The sequence below is a fragment of the Puntigrus tetrazona genome, chromosome 24, assembly GCF_018831695.1.
Source record: "Puntigrus tetrazona isolate hp1 chromosome 24, ASM1883169v1, whole genome shotgun sequence".
Lineage (NCBI taxonomy): Eukaryota > Metazoa > Chordata > Actinopteri > Cypriniformes > Cyprinidae > Puntigrus > Puntigrus tetrazona.
In genome coordinates, this window is record NC_056722.1 from 16,336,059 (window position 1) to 16,359,484 (window position 23,426).

General features: G+C 39.8%; 1 protein-coding gene across 7 annotated transcripts in view; it reads left to right on the plus strand.

Moving 5' to 3' along the window:
- The window catches only part of mllt10 (MLLT10 histone lysine methyltransferase DOT1L cofactor), a 39,677-nt gene that overhangs the window by 10,736 nt on the left and 5,515 nt on the right, over positions 1–23,426 (plus strand). For 4 of the 7 annotated variants that reach the window (XM_043225965.1, XM_043225958.1, XM_043225960.1 and 1 more), the window contains 8 exons: positions 2,649–2,738; positions 6,166–6,261; positions 6,364–6,676; positions 8,897–9,547; positions 13,539–13,714; positions 17,487–17,601; positions 19,896–19,968; positions 21,436–21,608. In XM_043225965.1, the coding sequence (XP_043081900.1) occupies positions 2,649–2,738; positions 6,166–6,261; positions 6,364–6,676; positions 8,897–9,547; positions 13,539–13,714; positions 17,487–17,601; positions 19,896–19,968; positions 21,436–21,608 (1,687 nt within the window). The remainder of the gene's footprint in view (positions 1–2,648; positions 2,739–6,165; positions 6,262–6,363; positions 6,677–8,896; positions 9,548–13,538; positions 13,715–17,486; positions 17,602–19,895; positions 19,969–21,435; positions 21,609–23,426) is intronic. The other 3 variants (XM_043225961.1, XM_043225964.1, XM_043225959.1) reach the window with 2 other exon arrangements.

The window sequence follows — 23,426 nt, forward strand, 5'->3', positions numbered from 1 at the left end:
AATGCTTTTATTTACAATAGGTGCATAAAATTAATCAAGAGTGACAGTAAAGGCATTTTTGCATTTCAGATAAATGCTGTTTATTCTATTCTGTTCTTTTTATTATTGAAAGAATCCTGGGGAAAAAAAATATTGCGGAATACATTACAACAGTTAAACAATAACAAATGTTTCTTGAGAAACAAATCATAATACACTGAATACTGAGTACTGGCTTCTCAAAAGTCAGTTTTCCATCACAAGAATAAATAATGCATTAAAATAGAAAGCAATTCAATGAAATTGTAATAACATGTCACCTTTTACTGTTTTTATTTTTGTTTTATTTGGAATAAATAAATGCAGCCTTTTTCTTTCAACACAAAAATAATCGTACAGATCCCAGACTTCTCAGAACAAGAGCGTATGAGGTTTATTTTTGTTGTCGCTGTTTTTTTAATAGTCATGGTTTGTGTATTTTGCCATTAGTGCTTCATATGTTGAGGTATACTTCGTGTCTCCAGTGCATTTCCGAAGCACTCGAGCTACTGATTTTTACATTGGCCGGTACATGAGTCATGGTGAGCACGTTATTATGATCATGTCATCATCGTTCAAGCTGTTATTGCACATCCAGAATCGCACGTGAGCGCAGAAAAAGACACTCCCTCATCTGGAATATCTCTCATTTCTTGAATGTCTCGCACTCCTGGTCCAATTACAGCTGCTGAAAGCTGAGCTGTGGCATAAGCCTCCTCGTCCACCCCCCACCGGCCCCATGCCGCCCCCACCTCGATCTTCCTCAAACCCTTTAACCCCTTAATCTCGTTGACAATCAACAGCAACTCACTGGACCTTTGTCTGTGGCTCTCCTTTCCTCTCCTTCCCATCATCCCCCCCTTTCCTGCATTTCCCCCTTTACTCTGTCTTAATACCCCTCTCAGAAAAAGAGGGCTAAGGTTTCAGTTTGATACACGGACTGCCCAGTGGCAGGTTTCGGTGACAGTATAGCGGCCTGTGGTTTTCGGTCCAGCTTCGCTCGGTCCTTAGTGTACTCGTGGGCTTGGGCATTTGTGTGCGTGTGTGCGTACGTGTGTGTGTGGCAAGGGGTTTTACTCACTCCAGCCCTAGAGCTACACTGAGCTTTAGAGCCGCAGCCCCCTGCTGCTTCTCAGATTTGTGCTGTGTATGTGTATGTGTTTGTGTGTGTGTGTGTGTCTATCCTCCCACTCAACAAAGGCTTCTCAGATACTGCTAGTCTTCTACAGGTCTTCTGAGTGAGGGGCTGGAGGCAGGGCCAGCGCTTTGTGATGTTCTCATAGGGGATTGTAATGAGTTGAGGATGGAAGGATAGTGATGTTTATTTATGTATACACGGTTTTATTTCATTCAGGCATTTATGACTATTCTGGTTACTGGTGATACATGCTGGAGCATTTCATGTTTTTGTTCTGTGTTTTGATTTTATGTATTCATTCATATTTAAGTTTTTTTTGTTTCATGGTTTTATTGGCTTTTTAGCATCATTGTTGGCTTATATGAAAATATGTTTTATATAATTATGATTTATACATTTATAAATGTGCACTGCCTTTCAAAAGTTGAAACCATAAATATTTTCAGAATGGATGTATTTCAGTTGTTCAATAGTGACAGTAAAGATGTTTTATGTTGCAAAAGTTTTTTTTTTTTTTTTAAATAAATGCTGTTTTATTACTTACTATACATCAAAGAATACTGGAACTATTTCACAGTTCACAGTTTAAAATAAAATAATACTTCACAATTTTTATGTTTTACAGTATTTTGGATCACACAAAGAGTCTTGTTTAAAAGCTTAAAATTCCTACAAGCTTTGAAATGGTAGTGTTCATTTATTTAAATATAATTAACATATATAAATATGTTTTTAAAATAATTTTTGCCATCTCCCATGTTGTTGTTTTGTCAGAATAAAGTGACAGCACATTGCTGGTTTTGTTTGTTGTCATCCATTGTGGTGATTGCACTATTGCACATGACAGCGTGATGTTTCTGCAGGATGTACCATGTCTCCCTGTCACCATGTTAATGGACTGACAGCATCAGCACGGTCTCTTGGATTAATAGTTCAATAGCTGGCTACTAACCCCTGACTTTTCCATGTAGGCCTTTGTTTCAATGGGCTGCTGGTAAACAAAGACCATTCTGTGACCTGAGGTTTTTATGTGGCATTTGTTGACAATAGCAGCGTTAGATACCGTTGACTTCAAAAGAAATTAGGCATATTACATTTTACTAAGGTTTTAATTTTTTCTAACTGTAGAACAATATTAGGAAGAAGTGTAATTGTGCTTTGACAATATATGTAAAGTTGGTCAGTTTAAATGTCAGTTTGAATGCGCGTTTTATGTAAGCTGTTTCTGTTGGTAAGAAAATATTGTTGATTCTGCCGACAAAGGTTGCTTTTTTTTTGATGGAGAAGCTTCTCAAAATACAAAAATATCCTGGTTATCATGACAATGTCTTTTTCCTTCTTTCCTTCCGTTATTGTCTTCTCTTTGTTTCCTTTGTCTCAGTAAGGGCTATTTCATTGTTGCTAAAAAAAAGACAGAAGTAGGAAAGTAGGAATAAAAAGATAATTGGACAGACTTTAAATGGTAACTCGAAGTTCCTCTTTCACCTTTTAGAGAAGGAGCAAAGGCCGTGGTAGTAGGGCTCAAAGCTTAAGTGATTCTTCCACTCACTCTTTGGATAAGCACCATGACAAGGAAAAGAAGGTAAGGCAGCCTCCAGATCTACCTCACTTCCTGCCATGTGTGATTGATGCCCCCCTCCTCACGACTTCAGACTATGAGGTAAACGCACAAAGCTAAAACTCTTGTTTGTCAGAAATGAGCACCGCTGTGATTTAGTTTTAAATCACCCGAGTCACCGTCACCCTGTGCCACCCCTCACACGCACACTTTTCATATCCCACAAAGCTTTTAAGGCCACAGGAGGGAGAAGAGTGCCTTTTATCACTCAAAGTGATTAGTATTTTGGTGCTGCCACAAATTATCAACATAAAGAGTGCTGTATTCATAGAGAAGCATCCGTCATGGCCATTAGTTCCACAGAGTACGTTTAATCAGTATTGATAGGTAGTGTAGTCATTTGTTCCACTAATTTTCTATACGCAGCCATACCGAATGAAACATGTAGCATTATTAGCCCTGTTCGCCTTCCCATCTAATTCAATTAAGCGTAGGCCCTGTAACATGGCCTCATATCAATAAATGTGTACGTCCTGGCAGAAGATGATCTGTACTGCGTGGAAAACATGTCTCATTTTGCCTCTGCCTCTATTTTTCTCTTCTTACTGTAATAACGGTGGTATCTGAAATACTAATTCAACAGACCTCATAGTGTGAAATGTGCGGAGGAGCTCATCACATCTATCCATCGTCATTGATAATTTTCTGCCTGTTCCTAGCAGATCACACATATTTCGAACACTCAGCCTCTGTGCAGCCATCTTAATCAGCGATAGCTTGCCTTTTTTGTTCTATATATTTACTATTTATTTAATTTACTCATCATTTAATAATTTTGCTTATTTTTATTATTATTATTACTTTCCAGTGGTGATATATATATTTTTTTTACATTTTATGACAGTTTTATGCCGCTTTTTTTTTTTTTTGTAAAAAAAAAAAAGAAATTCTTCTGAAACTCTTTTAGTTTTTTGCTATTCTGCAAGCTTATAAATATATATATATATATATATATATAGATATATAAGTAATTGTAAAGTGTGGAATATATATATTTTTTAATTATATATATTTTTGAATTCTTTAGCTATTGTATTTTGTATAACAAAACAATTAGGCTAAAACAGTTTCAGTCATTAGGAATCACATTTTAAAGTTACGTAAAGTATTAGACTGCATTTAAAGAATTGTATTCCATTCGTGTATTTAAATGTAAATCTGAAAGCTGGCAATCGTCAGCTGAGCACTTACAGCGGGGAGTGGAGGTCAGACATCGAGGCTGTTGGTTATTTGACACAAATTCACTAATTATTTGAATTGGTTTGAATGACTTTGCATTGGAAATGCATGCCAAAATAGAGTGGTTGGTGCTCTGTTAAGCTGCTCAAAGACCGAATGTGCAGCCTGTGTAATCTAGGTCAGCGAAAGATTAAATATGAGATGCCATTTAAAGCCGTTTCTCCTAGAATTATTCTGATATTTAACTTCTTTGCCTTATTCTGCATTGAGAGGGGTTGACGTGAACAATGATTCGGGTTGGAGCCGTATTCTTGAAGATCGTGTTGTGGAGTGCTCTGTGCTCCACCATGGCTATTGTTACGACGCCTGATTTGCATTAGCAAAGGGGGCCCATCCCCCCTACTCCACATTCCCAGGTCAAAGGTCGGGGGGGCTCAGATGTATACCTAGCTAATTCCAAACCCCAGGGCCAAACAACAATAGAGGCTAAAAGCTTCTCAATTTGCAGCTAGTTCAGATGTGCTCTGAGAGGCCGTCGAGAGCGGCATCTGGGAATAAAATGATGTTTTCAATCTCTTTCTCCTCTTGTCTCACATATCTTAAATTCTGATCTGTTTGAGTTTTTAGTTTTGTTTTCTGGATGATTACTTTTCTTCTTTTGAATTGAAACTTTTTATTTTATTTTATTTTAAGATTGATTATATTTATTCATCTCCGTAGTTGAATTTTAATACTTAGCCTGAAGCCTCAGGAGTAATTTCTTTGTTCATCCTGAAAGAGATTTGCTATATTTCACTAATCTGCTGAAGGCATTGATGAATTATGATAAATGTCTTGGCTTTTTGTTCTCTCTCTTTTGCACTCACCTCTGCCTGAACTATTCATCTTTGTATAATTAGGATAGCTGTCGTCTTACGTCAAAGTCTTGCAAGACGTTTATGTCAGAATTTTAATTATACCAGTAAACAGCAGTTCATACCTGCGTTTTGTCATTATGTAAGGGTCTGTATATCTAGACTTCAATTTATTTATTTGATGAAAATAAGATGTTGTGTTGTGTATTTTGCCTTTTTCCACTCATAAACACAGCCGAGTAGTGCCTTTTTTTTTCTTCCCAATAACGCCCACCCTTTCAACACCTTTAAGAACAATGTTAATTAAGACTGGGATTCTTGTTTTGCCAACCGTTTAAAATTTGCACTTTTCTTCGGGAGCAAATGTGGCATTAAAAAACTTTCTAATTTCAGTAAATGCTCTTATAATTTAAATTATTTTGTCGCTATTAATATACTTGTCATTTTGTTGCATTTAAACAGTTTTTTTTATTTTTAGAATAACATTTTTGTGATTTTTATTTATTTATTTATTTTTATGTATAACAAAATGTTTTTAAGCATAACAAAGACAGTGACATTTGGATCTGTAGATTGCGAATGAAAACCAATAGCATTCAGTATTCAAAACAAATACAATCTCTTCCATTGTAAGAAAATGGCATTTAAAATAGTATATGCAGGAAAATGGTAAACGGTGTAGAGGAAGCGGAAGCTCATTTTCATTTTCATTGAAAAACTTGAGCCTGAGGCCCTATGGAATGGTCACAGCCACTTGCACTGAGAAGTAGCGCAAACCGCTATCATGTTCAGAATAATTGTCAATTCGAACTGAGACAATGGCTGGATGATGACAGGAAGTGGCTAAAAAAAAATAGACGTTTGTATATCGCTCCAATGGGGAATGTGTAAATATTCTTTACAAATGGTTCAGGATCGCTGCATATTTTTACAGCTGCGCTCTTAAGAACAGAAACGGAGAGGTTGGAGGTGTTCGATTGGAGCGCGAGGTGTAAATTTGTTCACGCTCCCGTTTCTTGGGCGCAAATAGAACTGTGTGGAGCGCGGCACTAGACTGGGGTGTAAATTAAGCTGCAGTAGCAGACTCTGGTCAGGCCTGCAATGTGAAACCTTACCCATCTACAGGAAAACCCTTTCTTTTCCTTTCCACGAAGATCTTCATGGACGGCACAAGTGACTATCCTTGCTGGGTTTGACCGCATGCAAACGATTCATTGTTTCACCTTTCTGAGTTTCTCATCTTTCTGCCTCTGTTTCAGAAATGGCAGTGTAAGTCCTTCCCAAGCTGTACTGGGTTTGGTTAAAGCATTTGCGGAACCATCTTCATTAATGATTTTGTTTGTGTCATTTCATCACAGAAACATAAAGAAAGGGATCGCCACAAACCAAAGCACAAAAAAACTTTGGAGCTGTCACCTTCCTTGGTGCCAGCACTGATGGTGACCTCTGAGAAGGTGAGTTGGACTGATAAATGCTTTTTTTTGGCGTTTACATTATTTAGCAAAAAGCACTTAAAGCATTTTTGTCCATCTGTGCATTTCCCTTTTTTGTCACAGAGCTACAACAGCAACAGCGGTGGAAGTGTCTCCTCAATTTCCTCCACTCAGAAGCGACTGGATGACGGCGGAGGTCGTTTCACCAATGCCAACTTTCAGGAAGTTCCTTCTCACTCCAGTTCCAGCTCCAAGGATGGCAGCCTTTCTGATGGCAAGAGCTCGGATGGTAAAAGCAAGAAGTCCAGCAGTCACAGCACCAGCTCCAGCTCTGGTTCCAGGGGCCGTAAATCCGCGCCGGGCAAGCCCCACGGCCCTGTGGTCACCACAGCGACGTCATCCACAGCTCCCTCCTCAACCAGTCCTTTTCAGCAAGGTGAGACTTCCAAACATGCCAAGTTCACTTTCACTTCAGAAATGAATTAGCATGTTCCCAAATTGAGCTGCCAGATTCAAGTCTCGTGTCGACTTCCTGTGTGTGACATTTGAGTGAGTCTGTTGTGACAGGGCTGGATGGAAGCCAGAATCCGCAAAGCTTGGCATGTGTATGTGATAAAGCTGTCGTCTGACTGGCTGCTGCTGCAATGTGGAGTGGCGAGTCTTTCCGAGCCGTTTGTGCCGTGGGTGGCGTCTGTGTGTGTGTGTGTGTGTTATGAGGGAGGTTTGGGAGTCCGAGGAGAAGCATGTTCCCTTCTTTTCTGCTATCAAGCCGTGATGGAGGGATTGAAGCAGAGGTCACGTCTGGAAAATTCAGACTAATCATTAATGTGTCAAAGTACGGCAGGGGCCTCCTCGCTGGAGTTACAGGCAAACTTCAAGGAACTCTGGAAGAAGAAACAACACTGCTTTCTCAGCAGAGCGCTATGAGATCAAAAGATGGCGGTGATTAACTATAGAGCCTAATCTTCTGCCTGGGAGTATGTCATATTGTCTGGGTTTGTGACAACACCCGACACAGACCCATGGTCGGTGAGCCACTCGACTGTTTTCTTCCGCTGCCCTGATGTAATTTTCTAAGTATAAGAGAGATTGTAATATCAGCAATCTTTTATTAAATTGAGCCCTTTGTGTCTGACAATAACTGAGAGCTGTAGTAATATGGAAAGCTTTTTATAATGCAGAATATGTGAATCTTGTTGTTATTGATATAAGAAAGTCAGATAAAATCTAATATTATTTCAGACAGGGTTTAGGTTGATTTCTGGGTCACTTGCTTAAATTCATCTCTTTTTCACACGTTTTTTGCTTGTCTTCAGAGAGAAATGGCAGGAAATTTATTGCAGTGTTTAATCTAGGATCCAGCGATTAGATATAGCGTAACTTCCTGGATGTGTTTTGAAAGGAATGCTGCTAGTTATCTATTGGTTATGGCAGCTGTTTGTGTGACATTGCTTTATCTTCGAGACGTGTTAACTGGCATGCAAGCTCTGTGCATGTTTTAATGTTAGCGGGAGGCTCAAGGGATATACTGTGTAGTAAAATTGGGAAGTAAAGCCTCGGCAGCCTCCTGCCACAGCTGTAAAAACATGCATGTCGGAGTTGTTTCTCTGGCTTTGGTTAAAGGACGAGTCCTTGCCTGAGGGGAGGGCCCGAATGAACACCTAGATCTGGGTCACCCTTCTTGCCTGCTTACATACCTGATTGTTTGGTTTCCTGCAAGTTTAACTGGCCCACCTAGGAGTAGAAGATGATGGCATCGCTTGATTTATTTTTTGGTTTTGTAGAGATCTTAGCTAGCCTTTTTTTTTCCTAGAATAATTTTAAATTGTATTAATTCTTTTGGTTTTGTAGAGATTTTTAGTTTTTAGTAGAATAATGTATTCTTTGTTAATCAATAATAAATAACTTTCTGTAACATTTTTAGCAAAAGTATGTTTAATTTTTTGTGGTTTGACCAGGTAAGATTTCTCTTTACATAGTAGATACCATAGATCGTATTTTCAAGGCAAATCATTGATTAAAAGATCAGGATAAAAATATGGTATTTGTAATTTTGGACAACTAGGATACTTGGAATTGGTACAGTACACAGCCATTTAGATGTTTATGGTGAGTCAGATTTTATTTTTATTCAATACTGAAGCTTAATACTATAAAATTGACTAAGGGGACATTTTTAATGTTCTAAAAGAGCTCTGATTCAAATGAAAGCTTATTATTTAGACATATTGTGTATTTTGCAAATATTTAACCATTTAAATGTTTCTTTGGCATATTAAATATATAAAATGTTAAATTGCATATTTCTGAACAATAATGTAAGGATTGGAGTAATGGCTGAAAAGCTTTACAATTGTCACATTTTAAATCTATTAAAGAACTGATATTTTTTAAGATGGCAGATGTTATAAGCTATTTTGCACTAAAGTTGATTGGTTTATTTGCTACAGTGTTACAAGCTCTTTAATAAAGATGATTAAAGTGCTGGCCAGTTTAGCACTACAGCTGTACTTTGTTTCTGTGTATTAAAAAAACTGTGGCTGCAAAAGGTCTTAGTTTTATGGCCACATACCACCTCTCTACTCTGTCTCTTTGTTAATGTGGTTGTGATATTAAGGTGCGCTTTCATCTTTACGTCTTCCTTTTTCTCTCACAGGTCTTTTATTAGGCAGCAGCAGCAGTAAATCAGTCACTAGTGGGTCTGTGGTTCAGCCCACATCTGATTTCCTCAGCTTCTCTGATCCCAGCCTAAGGGCCGGTGACTCGTACACACCTCCATCCTTTAGCCGCTGCCACGTGAAGGGCAGTGCAGAAAGCACAGCTTCTGAAGGCATGGTGGCTCTCAACACCTTCGGCATGATGTCCCTCCCCCAAAGCTCAAGCTCAAGCAAGCATTACGAGAACTGTCACCCAGCCGGAGAACTGGGAGGCCTGGCATCCGCAGGCTATAAACGACCCCAGCCCTCCTCGTCCTCTTCCTCTGCAACATCGTCTTCATCTACTGGCGAGGATGGCGTGAAGAAGAAGAAGAGAGGGAACTGGAGGAACCGGTATGGACCGTGCTTCACCACCCAGGACAGTAAAACCACTGATACGGGAGAGCACGCTTCCACAATGCCCTCATCCACTTCCCCCTCGCCATCCTCCATGAGCACTATGGCCTGCCGCGGGAGTGCAGTCAGCAGTACCGGAGGTGTGGGAGCAGTGGGTGCTGGGAGCAGCAGTCTGGGGATTCAGAAGTCCCCATCCCTCCTCAGGAATGGCAGCTTACAGGGTATGACTGTCAGCTCCCCACCTGCTGGACCAGGTGAGCAGACCTTAGTCAGGGTAATAAATGCTATCCATTTTCATTTTTTTTTTTTTGCTTTCTTAAAGTCAACATGAATTAAAAATTTACCCTTTTTTGGGGAATTGTTCATCAGTGCACGTTAACATATATAATACAATTCTCACCAGTAACAATATATATTTTCATGTTATGGACAACAACAAAAACAGGGCAAAAATAATGACTTATTGCTGCATGATTAATCATAATTTCTGCTTTTCACAATTAAGCATAGTCGTCTACGATATTGGCTGGCTGGTTATTTATCGTTTTTTTTAATTATTGTTTTAAATGGTTTGTTGTCTTGCATTCATTAAAACCCTTATTTGGAAGTGTAGTAATACTAATGAAATCTAAATAAAAAAATAACGGAATAAAAATAACTGATTTAATAATCATGATTTTATTTTTGAGCGAAATGATTTATCACGATCAACGAAAAGTAGTTTTGAATGCTAAATATGAATTTAGGCATACAAATATCAACTGAAAAGAAAAATTAGATATTATTTCCTGTTGACTTTGAGGACCTTTGTCGCCCATATTTTTGTTCTTTTTTCTGTCTTCCACATCGTTTTTTCATTCTTTTCAAATTACATCTGACATCTATCATAACTCTTCTTTTCTTTTCTTTTAAGTTACATACTCCTAAATCATAATTGTGCACGGAAGCCTATAAACAAAGGCTATTGTAAATTGAGATAATTATTTTTCAGGATTTACACATGGAGGGTCTTTTCTATATCGCATTCAGTTCAATTCATGTAATTCATCTTAATCTTTCCCTGAATTGCAATTTGTTCCATCTCTGTTTATTTGAAAAAAATAAAAGGAATCCATTTAAGGTCTGCTCTTCTCGAAGAGAAGCCTGGGAACCAGCATGATGTTGTTTTGGTCTGTGCTGAAGCTCATTAGGGTAAAAGTGGATGGAGGTGCTCTCTAAAGTGCTTCCTCATTCCTACCTGATTGAGAGCTTAGAGTGGCCCGCTGAATCTCCATAGAGATGCACATTAACCTGTTGAGCCCGAGGGAGCTGGAGGAGGGAAGGAGCCTGTAACAGGCAATTAGTTAAAATTTTGTATTTGTTCCTTCCTGACGTTGTCTTCTCTCGGGATCCAGAGTGAGCCGGCTCGAGATAGTGTGTAGAAATGCCCTGACCCCTACTGGCCTTCCCGCTCACTGAGCTGGAGCCAGAACACCTAAATACATGGTCACACCATTCTTTCTCACTCATTTGCAGGCACTTCCTCTTTCTCTCACCTGCTAAATCTCGCCATTGACATAAGTGCTCTGTGTATGCATGGCAGCTATAATGTTAAAAGGGCCTTATCTGTGGTGCTGCCCTGTTACTTGGCAACCATTTGGTTGTGTAGTTTCTTTTCTTCTGATTAGAACTTAAAAAAAACTCTGTGTCTTTCTCTCTCACTCCCTGCTATGTACCATCTCACTATCGCCCTGTCCCTTCTCTCAAGGCCATATGGGATTTTTGTGTTTGTTTGGGACTCGTTCTCTCACTCGTCCCTGCCCTCACCTGTTCCTGGCCTTTGGTTGGACTGTAAATATTTAGCCATGGCTAATGCAGAGCTACAGCTGAGTGCTCCAACTCATCTATCTGTCTCACCCTCCTTCAATGGCTCACAGATCTTTTTTTTTTGACGCATGACTGGTTTATCAGGGGGAGCAGGGGGGACTATTATTAAATGCAAACATCCATCTCTGCTTCAGGCCGGGTGTGGGATTTTATAGGGTGTTATTTGGAGAGGGGGAGAACGGTTCTTGTTGTTTCCATCTAATATTGGAAAGAAAAGTTTGGTGAGACAGATGAGCGCAGTGTACTATAAAGGCTGGAATGCTCCTGTACAACGTTTAAATGCTAAACAGATTGGAAAACACTAGGGTTGCAGAAGAAAACTGGGCATTATACACTAAATGACTGACGATCACACACTACAAGACTTTGAAGTTACTCCAAACATAACAAACTCACTCAGAAACATGCGCTTTGTTGCTAGGAGATGCATGACAAGTGTTTCTGTGAAATGTCAACTCCAACTGCCCAATATCTGCAGGCTGGTTCTGACTTTCAGCGACTAGCGTTGACTCCCCAAGACTGCATATCGGGGCAAAAGTTGTTCAGTATGTTCCTGCCTTTAAGGGCTGCTTACACAAAAAGCAGTTTTTTGAATGCAAGCAAAGTCAGTGCTCTAAAAATGTGGTAGTCAAGTTAAAGTGAGTTAAACTTTTTAAAATGCATGTCTTAAAACATTGCAATTTTATTTTTTTTATAGCCCTTTGTCTTGCATTTTTCAAATGCAAAATGCATGTTATAGTAGTTTTCTCTCTCTCTCTCTCTCTCTCTCTCTGTGTCTCTCTCAGAGTTATTGCTCTGTATGAAACTATGCAGCCACTGTTCATTCAAATAAACATTCATGAGCAATGCATGCATTTGCTGCATTAACTGCAGTCATGCATTATAACTTATCTTTCGGTCGGCATGCTTTAGAAACGTCAAGCCCGTCTGTTCGCCTGTGATAGAACATATCTTGAAGCTAGTAACCCGACACAAAACACTTCAAGACATCGATCACTGCTCGAGATACCACATTTAAATTAAAAACATCTGCCACGTCAAAGGCCTAAATATGTTCTGCCGGCGTTTAACAATACCTCGAATCAGTCCCTGCTTTCTTCTCTCCGGCCGTAAGGAAAGTGCTGAGGATCCTTATCAGGTTCTGAGCCTCGTCATTAACCTCCCTCTGAACTTGCATGGATTTTCTGCTGAGAGAGGAGACAGGGGTTTGACTTGAAATGCTGGCTAATCTAATTTGAAATTTCCCCTCTTCCTCTGATTTGATAAGGGGGGTTTCAGGAGGAGATGTTAAGTCCTGATCGATCGGGCCCGTTCGATCAGCACCAGATAACAGGATCTTTGTCCTTGCTTTGTTTGGTCACTCATGTCTTGTAACCTCTAATCAAATGCTCCGTTGGTTGACCTTTTCTGAAATGTTAATTATTAACCAGATTACCAGATCAACACCAAGATTTAAAGATTAATCTAATCATTAATGAGCCAAGTTAGCTGTTGGTATTCACAAAACCAATTGGGATTAAATGGAATACTGTGACACAGCGATGTCTAAGCTTCCTTTCTCTGTTACATATTTCCTATGTGGAGTTCGGAGCTTGGTACTGTAAATGCTTCACGTGGTACTTCTCCGCCCAACAATGTTTCCTTGTTTCGGCAGTGAATGTAGACTGCCCCGAGCCATTCATTCCTTTGTGTGGCAAGGGGGCCTCTCTCGTTCCTGCAACGGGTCAGCCTGGGCCATCAGCTGGGTTTATTTGAGATGGTGGCAGGGGAGGAGGCAAAGAGAAAAGGGGGGAAAAAATCAATAAAACAACAGCAACAACAAACAGCGTGCATGTCATGAACCGGCACATAAATATGAATGGACCGCACTCCTCCCCAGCCCCGCCTGAAAAGCCCTCAGTCATTTTTACAGAAGAAATAGTGAGTCGTCAGATTCAGGGAGCTGTTTTTTTGGGTCACCGGGAGGCCGGTGCAGAGTGCATGTTGAGAGGACTCCGAAATGCTTTGTGCTCACTGTTCAAGTCTGCTGTGATGAGGGCCTGGTCAGACAGGCCATTCAAAGTCCACAAAGTTCATCTCAGGGGCAGCGGGAAAGATAGATGGATAACAAGTGAAGGTATATTTAGAGGATAGAGGTTGCCCTTACAGCTATTAAAACTTTGCTTTTACCATGAGAGTATAGGTCATAACCTGCGTTTTAATTTTTTAATTTTATTTTTATTTATTTTTTTTCACCCACATCTTCCAGCTGCTATGTTGGATCTCCTGCTGATAAACAAGACAATGTTATTTTAGACTTGGTGGGAATCTAAAGAACCTGTTTGTCATTGAAAGTGTGCTGTTTTAATTGAATCATTTTCTGTTATTGCTGTCTTTTAGCAGGTTCGTACTCCAGCAGTAGCGATGTAGCCTGCTCAATGCCCAGTGCTGTGTTTGGAGGGTCTCTGTCCGGATCCAACTCGGAGTTACCTGCTCATCAGTCAGTGGTCACTTCCATGCCCACTCTCACCTCTTTGCCCCCGACCACCCCGTTCACCAGCACCTCATCCACACATGTGAGCGTTTATTCAACCTTATTATATATTCATTCTCAGTGCTCACTGTGTATATGATTGTTTGATTTATTTCAATACCCATTTGGTTGGGTTTCGGTGAAATGATCAAATTAATGACTCCAGGATAAAATGGTGTTTTTGTTTTGATTAAAATGTAAAAGATTTAAAAAATAATAAATTACCAAGGTTACATTAAATTGGTCAAAAGTGCCAGTAAAGACATGTAAATATTTGTTTCAAATAAATGTTATTCATTTGAACTTTGTTTATCAAAGAATTTCCACAAAATATTAAGCAGCATAACTGTTTAAACATTAATAATTGAAAAGAATTGTTTTCATAAGCACTAAATCTGCATGTTAGCGTGATTTCTGAAAGATCATGTCTCAATGAAGGCTGGTGTAATGACTCCTGATAATTATGCTTTGCTTTCAAAGGAATACATTAAATATATTTCTAAATATTAGTGTTTTTATTAAGTGCATGCAGGCTTGGTGAGAATTTAAAAATCCAATCCTTTGAACAGTAGTGCATACCTGCAAAAAGCAACATACATCTGCGAAGAAAGATTGAAAATCGCACCGAGCTTTCAGCGCACACGTATCTTTTATACATCATCATACAAAATTAACCAATTAAATAGAATTATACTCATCATCTTTGTACTGTGTGCTAATTTGCTCCAGTTTTATCAAGATAAATGCTGTTTGAGCATGTTCGTGGCACAAATAGTAATTAACTCCTAAAAGGCTCAGATGTAAACGTTGGGTGCAGCTATTTATGTATTAAGTAACTCGTATTTTTCTTTGTGACAGGATTTTTTATTTCTGTAGAACGAATGAATCTGGTTCGCATGTGCCAGGGTTTTTGCTAATGCAATATTTATAGAATCGCGGCAGTATATTAACAGTTTGAGGGAGACCGTGTTAGGGGCACAATGGTACATAACATGTCAGTGTGAGAAGTAAAGTTTGTCACTTCAGACCTCATTTTTCAGCGCTTGAAAGACAGTGTTTTGAGTCATTTAGGGTATTTATGACTAGGCTGCTTAAGTATATGGTCTTAACGGATGAACGCTGGGGTGTTTCGATTTGTGTTTGCATTAGCTAGTCAGAGCAGTATGTGTGGTCACATAAACAGAATGACATTGTGAGAAAAGTGTAGTAATTAGCTATAATATTTTTGATTTACATATGTATAGGAGTTTGAAGTTGGTAAGATTAAAAAAAAGAAAATGTTATTTTGTAATTGTATGAAAAATACAGTAAAAACAACCTAAAGAAGTCATTATAAAATAATCCGAAATTATTCTAACATGCTGATTTGGTGCCCAAGAAACATTTCAGGAACAGCGTTCAATGGAAATATTAAATAAATGCATTATGTTGCAAAAAAATGTGCGTAAATACCTTGGTGAATCAGTGATTTTAGAATCCCTACCGCATGTGTTCAGATGACAATAATAAAGTCAAGTCATTCTTAAAGGCTCCCAGCGCAGCTCCAAATGGGCCCTTTGGAAGCGCACTAGAGACTGAGCACCGTCTCTGCCGCTCTCCTGAGCATCTTTGTCTTGACTTGCGCTGCTGTAGCAACCGGTCGTTTCCAGGCAACAGGGCTTTGTTTGTGCAGATCTGCCCTCTCTGCAGGCAGGGTGGCCTTACATTAGGAGATGAAGTAGACCCACTGATGGCCTTAATGCTGCAGGGCTCCCAGCAATCCAGCCCCTCCTTACACACGCTTGCAAATATATATCCCTCATTAGCCCTAAGCTTTATGGCATGGCAGATGAGCTAGGTTGTAGTTAGCAGATCAGTAAACAGGTGATGTTTTTAAAACTATGTCCGGCGGTGAGGGATAGAATGAATTTTTATTGGATATATAACATGGTGTTTTATCAAATATAATCTGTGCAAACAATAATCCTTTATTCGGTCAGAATGACTGTCCCTGAGATGTTTTTGCTATTTTTTTTTTTCCCTCTCCATCCCTAACTCTCCCTTTGTGGATTGAAGAATGGTTGGATGAAAAAATTCAGTGGTTGCAAGCAGGGCAGCAGTGACCTTCGACCCCAGCGCACACCCCCTAGGCCCACCTCTGTCCCACTCTTCGTTAACCTCCACAATGGTGCTGAGAGCCCTAAGCCTCAAACAATCCGGCTGTCCCTCTTTTCCCTGTGCGGGCGCATTGAGCCCGGCTCGCTGACGGGATGAGGGCTGACAGGCTGGACAGAGAGCTGTGTAGTGGGATGAGGGCATCTCTTCACACTAGTCATGCTCCCTCCTTTCTCCACAGCCTGAAAGAGGAGTTTGAGGAATGGGGAGGGCCTGCGGGGCCGTGAGGGGCCAGGGGAATGTGGGATATCTTTTTTTTTTCTCTCTTTTTTTTATATTTAGTAGACATGTAAAAAAGAAAAGAAAAAAAACTTAAAGACAGAAAAATATTGGCCAATATTATGAATTATTTTTATTATATAATAATTTTTTTATTGTTATACTAGTTTTTTTTCTATATAGCTAAGCAAGTTCAATGTCAGAGTCACGTTTAGGATTGAAGTACCTTTTGTTTCATGTTTTGGGACCATAAATCATTTTTCTATCATTTAGTTATAAGCAGAAGATTCATAAAGGGAAGTTTTCAAGGTTGGTTTGAACGCTGCCATTGTAAGATTGTCTGTTTACTGGTCACTTTTAGGTGTGATTTCCAGTATGGTTTGGTCCAATACTGTCAGAAATCTTTAAGTTAGACATAAAGGCATTTATTCTATAGTAATAGAGCAAGAAATCCAATAAATTGTCATTTCAGATAGCGTTATTTCCTGTTTTGATCAGATAAGGCCTTGATGTAGATAAAGCAAGCAAAGGAAAAGGAAAGAATTTATTGATTTCATGAAAATAAGCAGTGAGTGAAAGGACCAAATATTTAGGATGTGTTGTATGAAGTCCAACACTGTATGCATTTTTTTTCTCTTATTCAAAAGGACCAAGGTTATATGTATTTGATGGAAAATATTGTGCAATATTTTTACAGTTTAAATGTATTTTAATTTTAATGTATTTTAAAATGTATTTTTTTCTGTGATGGCAAAGTTGAATTTTTAGCAGCATTTACACCAGGGTTTAGTATCACATGATCATTCAGAAAAATGTAATCTGCTAATTTGGTGTTTGGACTATTTACTATTATTACAAATTTTGAACAGTTATTATGCTTAAGCAATTTGTTCTTTTAGTTTTGATCAGTGTGCTGCATCCTTGTTGAATAAATGGTAGTGTCTGTAAATTGGAATAAATGAGTAATCATCTGTATTTATATAAATTCTTCAACTTTCCCAACAGTTGCCTGCTATTTATGACATTTGTTCCACTGAGAATGTGTGTAAATCAAGCGCAAATCACGCGAACCTTATTGTGGTTTCCACCAAGCACCAAGTTTGTTGTTGCACATATGCTGCTACCTCAGAAGCAGCACCGCAACCAATCACAAGCGTTATTAGGGAAATGGCTTAATTGGATTAAATAATTAGCTGCAGAAGCACATGGTCTGCGTGTTGTTCAGGGCTCTGGATCTGCCGTTGCAGGCTCAGCCAATTCTCCTGGCTCACAGGAAATGCAGCTGACATGGTGTTTAATCATCCAGCTCTTTGGCCCAACGCACTCGCTCACGTTCATACACACACATGCAGAAACACGTACTTGCACCGTCTCATCCTCAGTATTTTTAATTTGACGGTGTTCAGTAGTCTAACTCTATTTCTTATGTTTCTCTTCCTTAGTCAAACTCTCTACCCGGATCCTTTAACCTGGCGCCATCCCATATGTTCGGAAACAGGCTGAATCCGAATTCCGCTATGGCTGCACTGATCGCCCAGTCCGAGGGCTCCCCAGCAGGTGAGACGCACAGACGAGGAACCACGCTGATCTTTAGCCGGTACCTCCCATTGGTGCAGGATTACCTTCTCAAATCCTTTCCTCCTGCTTCCTGCACTCTCTTCTCCCATTTCTCCTCATCCTCCCATTCTTTCTCCGCTCCCCTGTGCATATGGAATGTGTGGTCAGCTGTATCCCCCTCCTAACCTCCTCGGGTCGCAGAGAGAGGGAGAGGCAGGGAACAAAACTCCCCGGGACAGAAAGCTGAAAGTGTGCATACCTGTTAAATGAAGCATGCTACCACTCAAACATTTCATTAATCTGCACAATGACCGCAGTGATGACACAGAGGGGATTGCCCTGGGTTTAGGAGGCAGGCTTACCTTACACTCAGTCGCTCCCTGCTCTTTCCCTCCATCCCGGACCACTCAACACTTTCTCCGGACCCTGCCTAAACCCTGGGGGTCTCAGTCATGAGCGAATGGGCTTGCAGGACCCTGTCGTGGGGGTTGGGGTGGAGACCAGTTGAAAGCAAGAGAGGGAGAGGAAAAAGGGGGAACACAGCCTTGGAGGAATAATGGATCAGTCATGCCCTCCTCCTCAAACAGAGGTCAGGGGGTCATTTGACTAACAATAGGAGGAAGAACACCCGTCCTTAAAGAGACCACCGCTCGAGCCTGGAAAGCTTGCATGCTCTTAGCATAAGCTCAGCTCTTGTCTGGCATTAGTTTACAGCACAGCACTTATAAAGTAGGGCACATATTTAACAGGTTAGTATTTTGCTTGCGTATATACATATTTTAATATATATTCGTTCTGATGTTTAGTACGATTTTTTTTTTTTGTTCTATTCTTTTGAACTTTTTATTTATCAAAGAGTAACATTTTTTTTACTTTCCGCAAAGTTATCAATAATCAATAACCAACTGTTTTCAACATGCTTTTTAGTATTAAATCACCATATTACAATGATTTCTGAAGGATTATGTGACACTGAAGACTGGAGTAATGGCTGCAGAAATGGCTGCATCTTTGCCATTGCAGAAATAAATTACATTTATATAATTATAAATGATATTTACATTTTTAAAATTGTATAAAATAGATTCAACATTTAGATTATAATTATAATTTATAATATTTTTCGCTGTTTTTTTTTTTTGCAGTCTTTGAGAGCGTAAGAGACTTCCTTTGAATAGTTGTCTGTGTATACTCACAAAAACTTAACTATAGTTCATAGTATCTGTATAATTGTATTCTAAATGTAAATTAATTATAATGTCTAATAGATTGTATTTCTTATATAATATAAATAGTTGCAATATATGCATTTTTGAATGCATATTTTATATCAAAACTGAGCAAATTTCTTATACCTCATCTAATTTGCTGTCATTTAATGAATGTCAGGTATATGTCAGCTGTTGTCTAGATATTGTCACTGGTCAAAAAAACAAAAACGTAGTCTAAAAATAATGAGATCAGTGAAACAAGGCTTGTTTACTTTGGCAAAGTACTTGCTCTTTCCTCTCAACACTGGTCACCTGATGCTCCTCATAGGTTTCCACTGTGTCATACAGTCCCTGTTCTTTCTGTTTTTTATTTTATTTTGATTATTATTATTTTGTAAAGTGATACCCGATGCTTTCGGGTCCAGTCTGCACTGCAGCCTTGGGGCTGATCCAGGGTCAGGCAAGGGGTCAGCACCATAATAAGTCAGACCAGACCTTGGGCGGCTCGTACTGATGTGCCCACACCCCCACTGGAGCCAGCCTGTGCTCGAGGTGGTAGTGGGCTGGAAAGTGTTAAAAAGAACAAGACGGGGTGAAAAAGGAAAAGAAGGGGGGAAGGAAGCAAGGAGGAAGAGAAAAATGGGATTGGCTAACTGTGACTATAGGGGGGGTGGGGAGATTAAAAAAAGAGAGAGAGAGAGAGAGAGAGAGAAAGGAGGGGGGTTGTGCTTGGCGAGGCGCATATGTGATTCATTACTTTCACTGCAGAAAATGAAAAGCAGTGTCTGGCATGGGGCCTGCAGGCAGGGTGATGGGAGCCTCCACGGGGAAGAAAGAGCTGGAGGGGAGAGAGAGACAGAGAGAGAGAAAGAGAGAGAGAGAGGCGACTCTGTGACACACTCAGTGGTGTCAGTGTGCAAGCTGAGCCGCCAGAGAGACCACTAGATGGATTTCTGTGAGGAAGATCTGATGGCTACCAGGCTCACTTTGGATCGAGCTGCCCGTCCCTGCATTTCACAGACTCCTCTAACGCCCACATCTTCACACCGGCTCCTTATCGACTGCTCTCTGTTTACCTTTCAGATCAGGAGCTTGGAGACGGAGCTCTCGGCTTCTCCAGAAGAGGAAACTCACCAAAGACAAACCTCTCCCCTCGGTAAGTCCTATTTACATTCCAGAGCTAGACTTCCCCTCCTCCAGGCTCAGAGATTTCGTTGCCCTCCCTCCCTCCCCCCCCCTCCTTCCCTCCCTCCCCCACAGAACACACTCATTCACTCACTCCGTTTCCTCCCTTGCGCGCTCGCCTTGCGAACAGCAGGCATTTTGAGCACTCAGCTGTTGTCCATATCGCAGTTACAAACCGGCTTCGAGTTCGACGTGGCAGCGATGTCTTTGAACGCAGAAAGAGACATTTCATTTGTTTTCGGTAACCTGAGATGTCTGTTTTGTGCTGTGATTGAGGATATAAAATGGATTTATATGGAAGCAATGGTATAGACTGCACAAACATTCCTCTGGAATATAATATGTTTGGTTGAAAAGGTATGTTGATTTTGGATTTTGAATGCTGCTGTTTTTAGGAAGGGTTTATTTTGGTGTACGTTAATTGCTGCCTTAGTATATTTAATGTATAGATATTAGCATTCATATAAACCTTTTTTTTTTATATTCTTTATTTGACTTTAGATCTATTTTGTCTACAAGTCAGAATGTGAGAAATACATTTAGCACAATATCGATATAAACTCAAGCTTGTTATTTTGTCTGTTTGCATGGCAGCGTTTTTAATACTGAAGGTGCAAGAAACCATTAACACTAAGCAGGGTTTTGCATTTCAAAATGTTGTTTTTTTTTAATGTAGATGTCCCAGACTGACGTATTTGTCTGCTGATCTCTAATTTAGCATCTTTCGCAGCATTTTAAACACAGGTTGCTTAATTTAATAAATGTCAACCCCTTTGGGAAAAACATGCCTTTTCTTGAACTCCATTGCCACGCGAGTCACGTTTTTTTAAATGTAAAACACATTCTTTGTGAAGGGGTCTTAAAAATGTGCTTAATATCAGTGTGTCTCATTCAGAATAGCTCTGCGCCATCATCAGATTAAATGTGAATATCTGTATGTGCTGTTTTTGTGATCTGCTCCGGAGCAGCCATGCAGGGTGATATGGCTTCACAGTCCTGTGCTGGAGATTTATTGCCTTGTGGAGCAGATCTCAGCCCAGCCGTAATTACCCCAGAGATAGATTCACATTCGCCTGAGAGCCCTGATGTAGAGCCCAGGGTTGGATGCATTCATAATAACACAGATCGCTGTCTGTCCAAACAAGAGCGTACTGAGATTTATGGTGTCAGAGAGCCAGGCCCAGGCTCTCTCACTTGGAAGAGCTGTAAACTCTGTTTGGCTTTCATGAGCAGCACGTCTGCCTCTGAAGGCAAAACGCCAGACCAGGAGTTCAACTGTGTTGTTATATAGTGGCAGCCTAGTGTGTATTTATAAGAGAAAGCTGATTATTTAAGAATTAAATTGTACTAATGTAAATATGCACATGCATGACAGTGAATTTTGATGAGCTTGTGTGTGTATATATGCGTCTAACTTGTTTTCTGTAAATGACTTTAGGTCTCCATTAAGTGGGCTTCATATCCGGTATGACTCGTCAGGACCGTTGGTTCCGGGGATCGGATCTGGTTCGGATGCATTGCCTCCGGTGGCCACCAGCATCGACCAGCTGCTGGACCGGCAATGGAACGAAGGACAGCAGTTCCTTCTGCAACAGGGCTCACAAGGAGATGGTGAGAGGCTTTTTCACACACGTATAACGATGCATGTTGCTTCTGTATGCAATTACATTAAACCACAACTCAAGCACAGAGCTGTTTGTTTGTGGTTGTCATGGCTCTGGTCTCGCTGAGGTTGTTGAGCTCTAGGATCCTGTCAGTTCTAGTGATGGCTGATGCTACTGTGTTGTGCTTCTGAGCTAGTATTAATTTTGGCACCTTTGTTTATAAAAATGTGTCCTTTCAGATTTCATTGTTAAACCCTAAGTTTTATTTTACTGATTTATGTTAGTCAAGTTTTAGCTGACAAAGTCTAAGCACTTTAATCTAGTTTAATTCACACAGAACCGTTGACATTTTAGTCACATTCAGTTATGATGCACAATAATGGTTAAATTAATAGTCATGATAAATTTTTTTACATTTTATTCAGTTTTTAATAATTGTCATTTGAGAAATGTGCATTACACTGGAAAGAATGAAGATGTTTGTGCCGTCCAATAGATGAATTGTAATAAAAAGTTTTTTACACTAAATTCAAAAAAATTTTCAACAGTATTGCATGTTGATATATTTACAGTTATTTTTTGATAAATAAACATTGTCTTCTTGTCACAATGTTGTCTTAGTCATAGAAATAAATTTGTAAGAAAACAGACTACTCAAGGCCACAAGGTAGTTTTTTTTAATCAGCTAATGAAGGTTGTGCTGGTGTTTTTAGTGGTGCAAGCTTAGGACAATGCTTCAATGAATATAAAACTTTGCACTTTATGAAACAAAATGTTCATGTATCATCAAGTTATACAGATCTTATTTTACTCTTAAACTGAAAACCCAAAGTGAAATGTCAAGGGAATACATGGTTTATTAAAGACTGTCAGAGAAACCATATAGGAATGTCCTGGAAACCCACTTAACACACCCTAGCATCATTGTGACGACTTTTAATTTGCATATGAAATCAATTAATTTCTGTTACAACAATTTCATAGTCTAGCTGAGAGGGTTTACCGATTTGCTGAAGAAGGTTGCGGAGATATCAAAAGGCATTTTAAATGAATTTCTCATTAGTACGCTAAAAGCCTACATTAATTATGGTTATTGAAAACTGGCTACATTTAAATTCAATCTAATTTGTCCATTTTAATCTCAGGGCGCATAGTGATAAACCGGAGTCTGTTGCTTCCACTGAAAATATATTTTTTAATGTAAAAATAATTGCATCATACAAACCTTATTTTGCTGCATGTCAATCAAATAACATGCCTGTCTGAAGCCTGTCATTACATCCGTCCCTGTAATGTGGGTAATTGATGCAATGGTTAATACCACAGTAATTATGAGCTTCATTACCTGTATTTTCTCTGCGTGTAACTTGTGTAGTTTCACGATGGGCTAAGTAGAGGTAGTAGCGAATCTTTCAGTAGCAGCAGGTCGGTTTGTAGTGTCAAAATTGTGTGAATGAGCAGCAGCTGTTTCTGTTATGATAGAGGCTCTTCTGGCAACGGGGGGAAGTCTGACAAACGCACCGAGCAGGAAGCGGTATGACGGTTGTGTTTCTGTTCACCACTGATATGAGAGCAGTTGAGCTGTTTTGCTGACACTGCACCTGGTTTGCATTTCGCTCTGGGTTTGCTGGCCCCCGATCAGTGCCGCGTGATCCTCCGAGAACGGAAGTCTGGCGTTGTAGTTTTTTCTGGAGGTCCTGAACCAGTGTAGTTTTCAGGCTTGTGGTATCGGGTTTGCTGTTTCATCTCGGTGGTTTGTAACCACTGCTATTTTGCTGTCAAATCTTGACGCGTATGTTTTGTGTGTGTGTGCGCGCTTTTATGT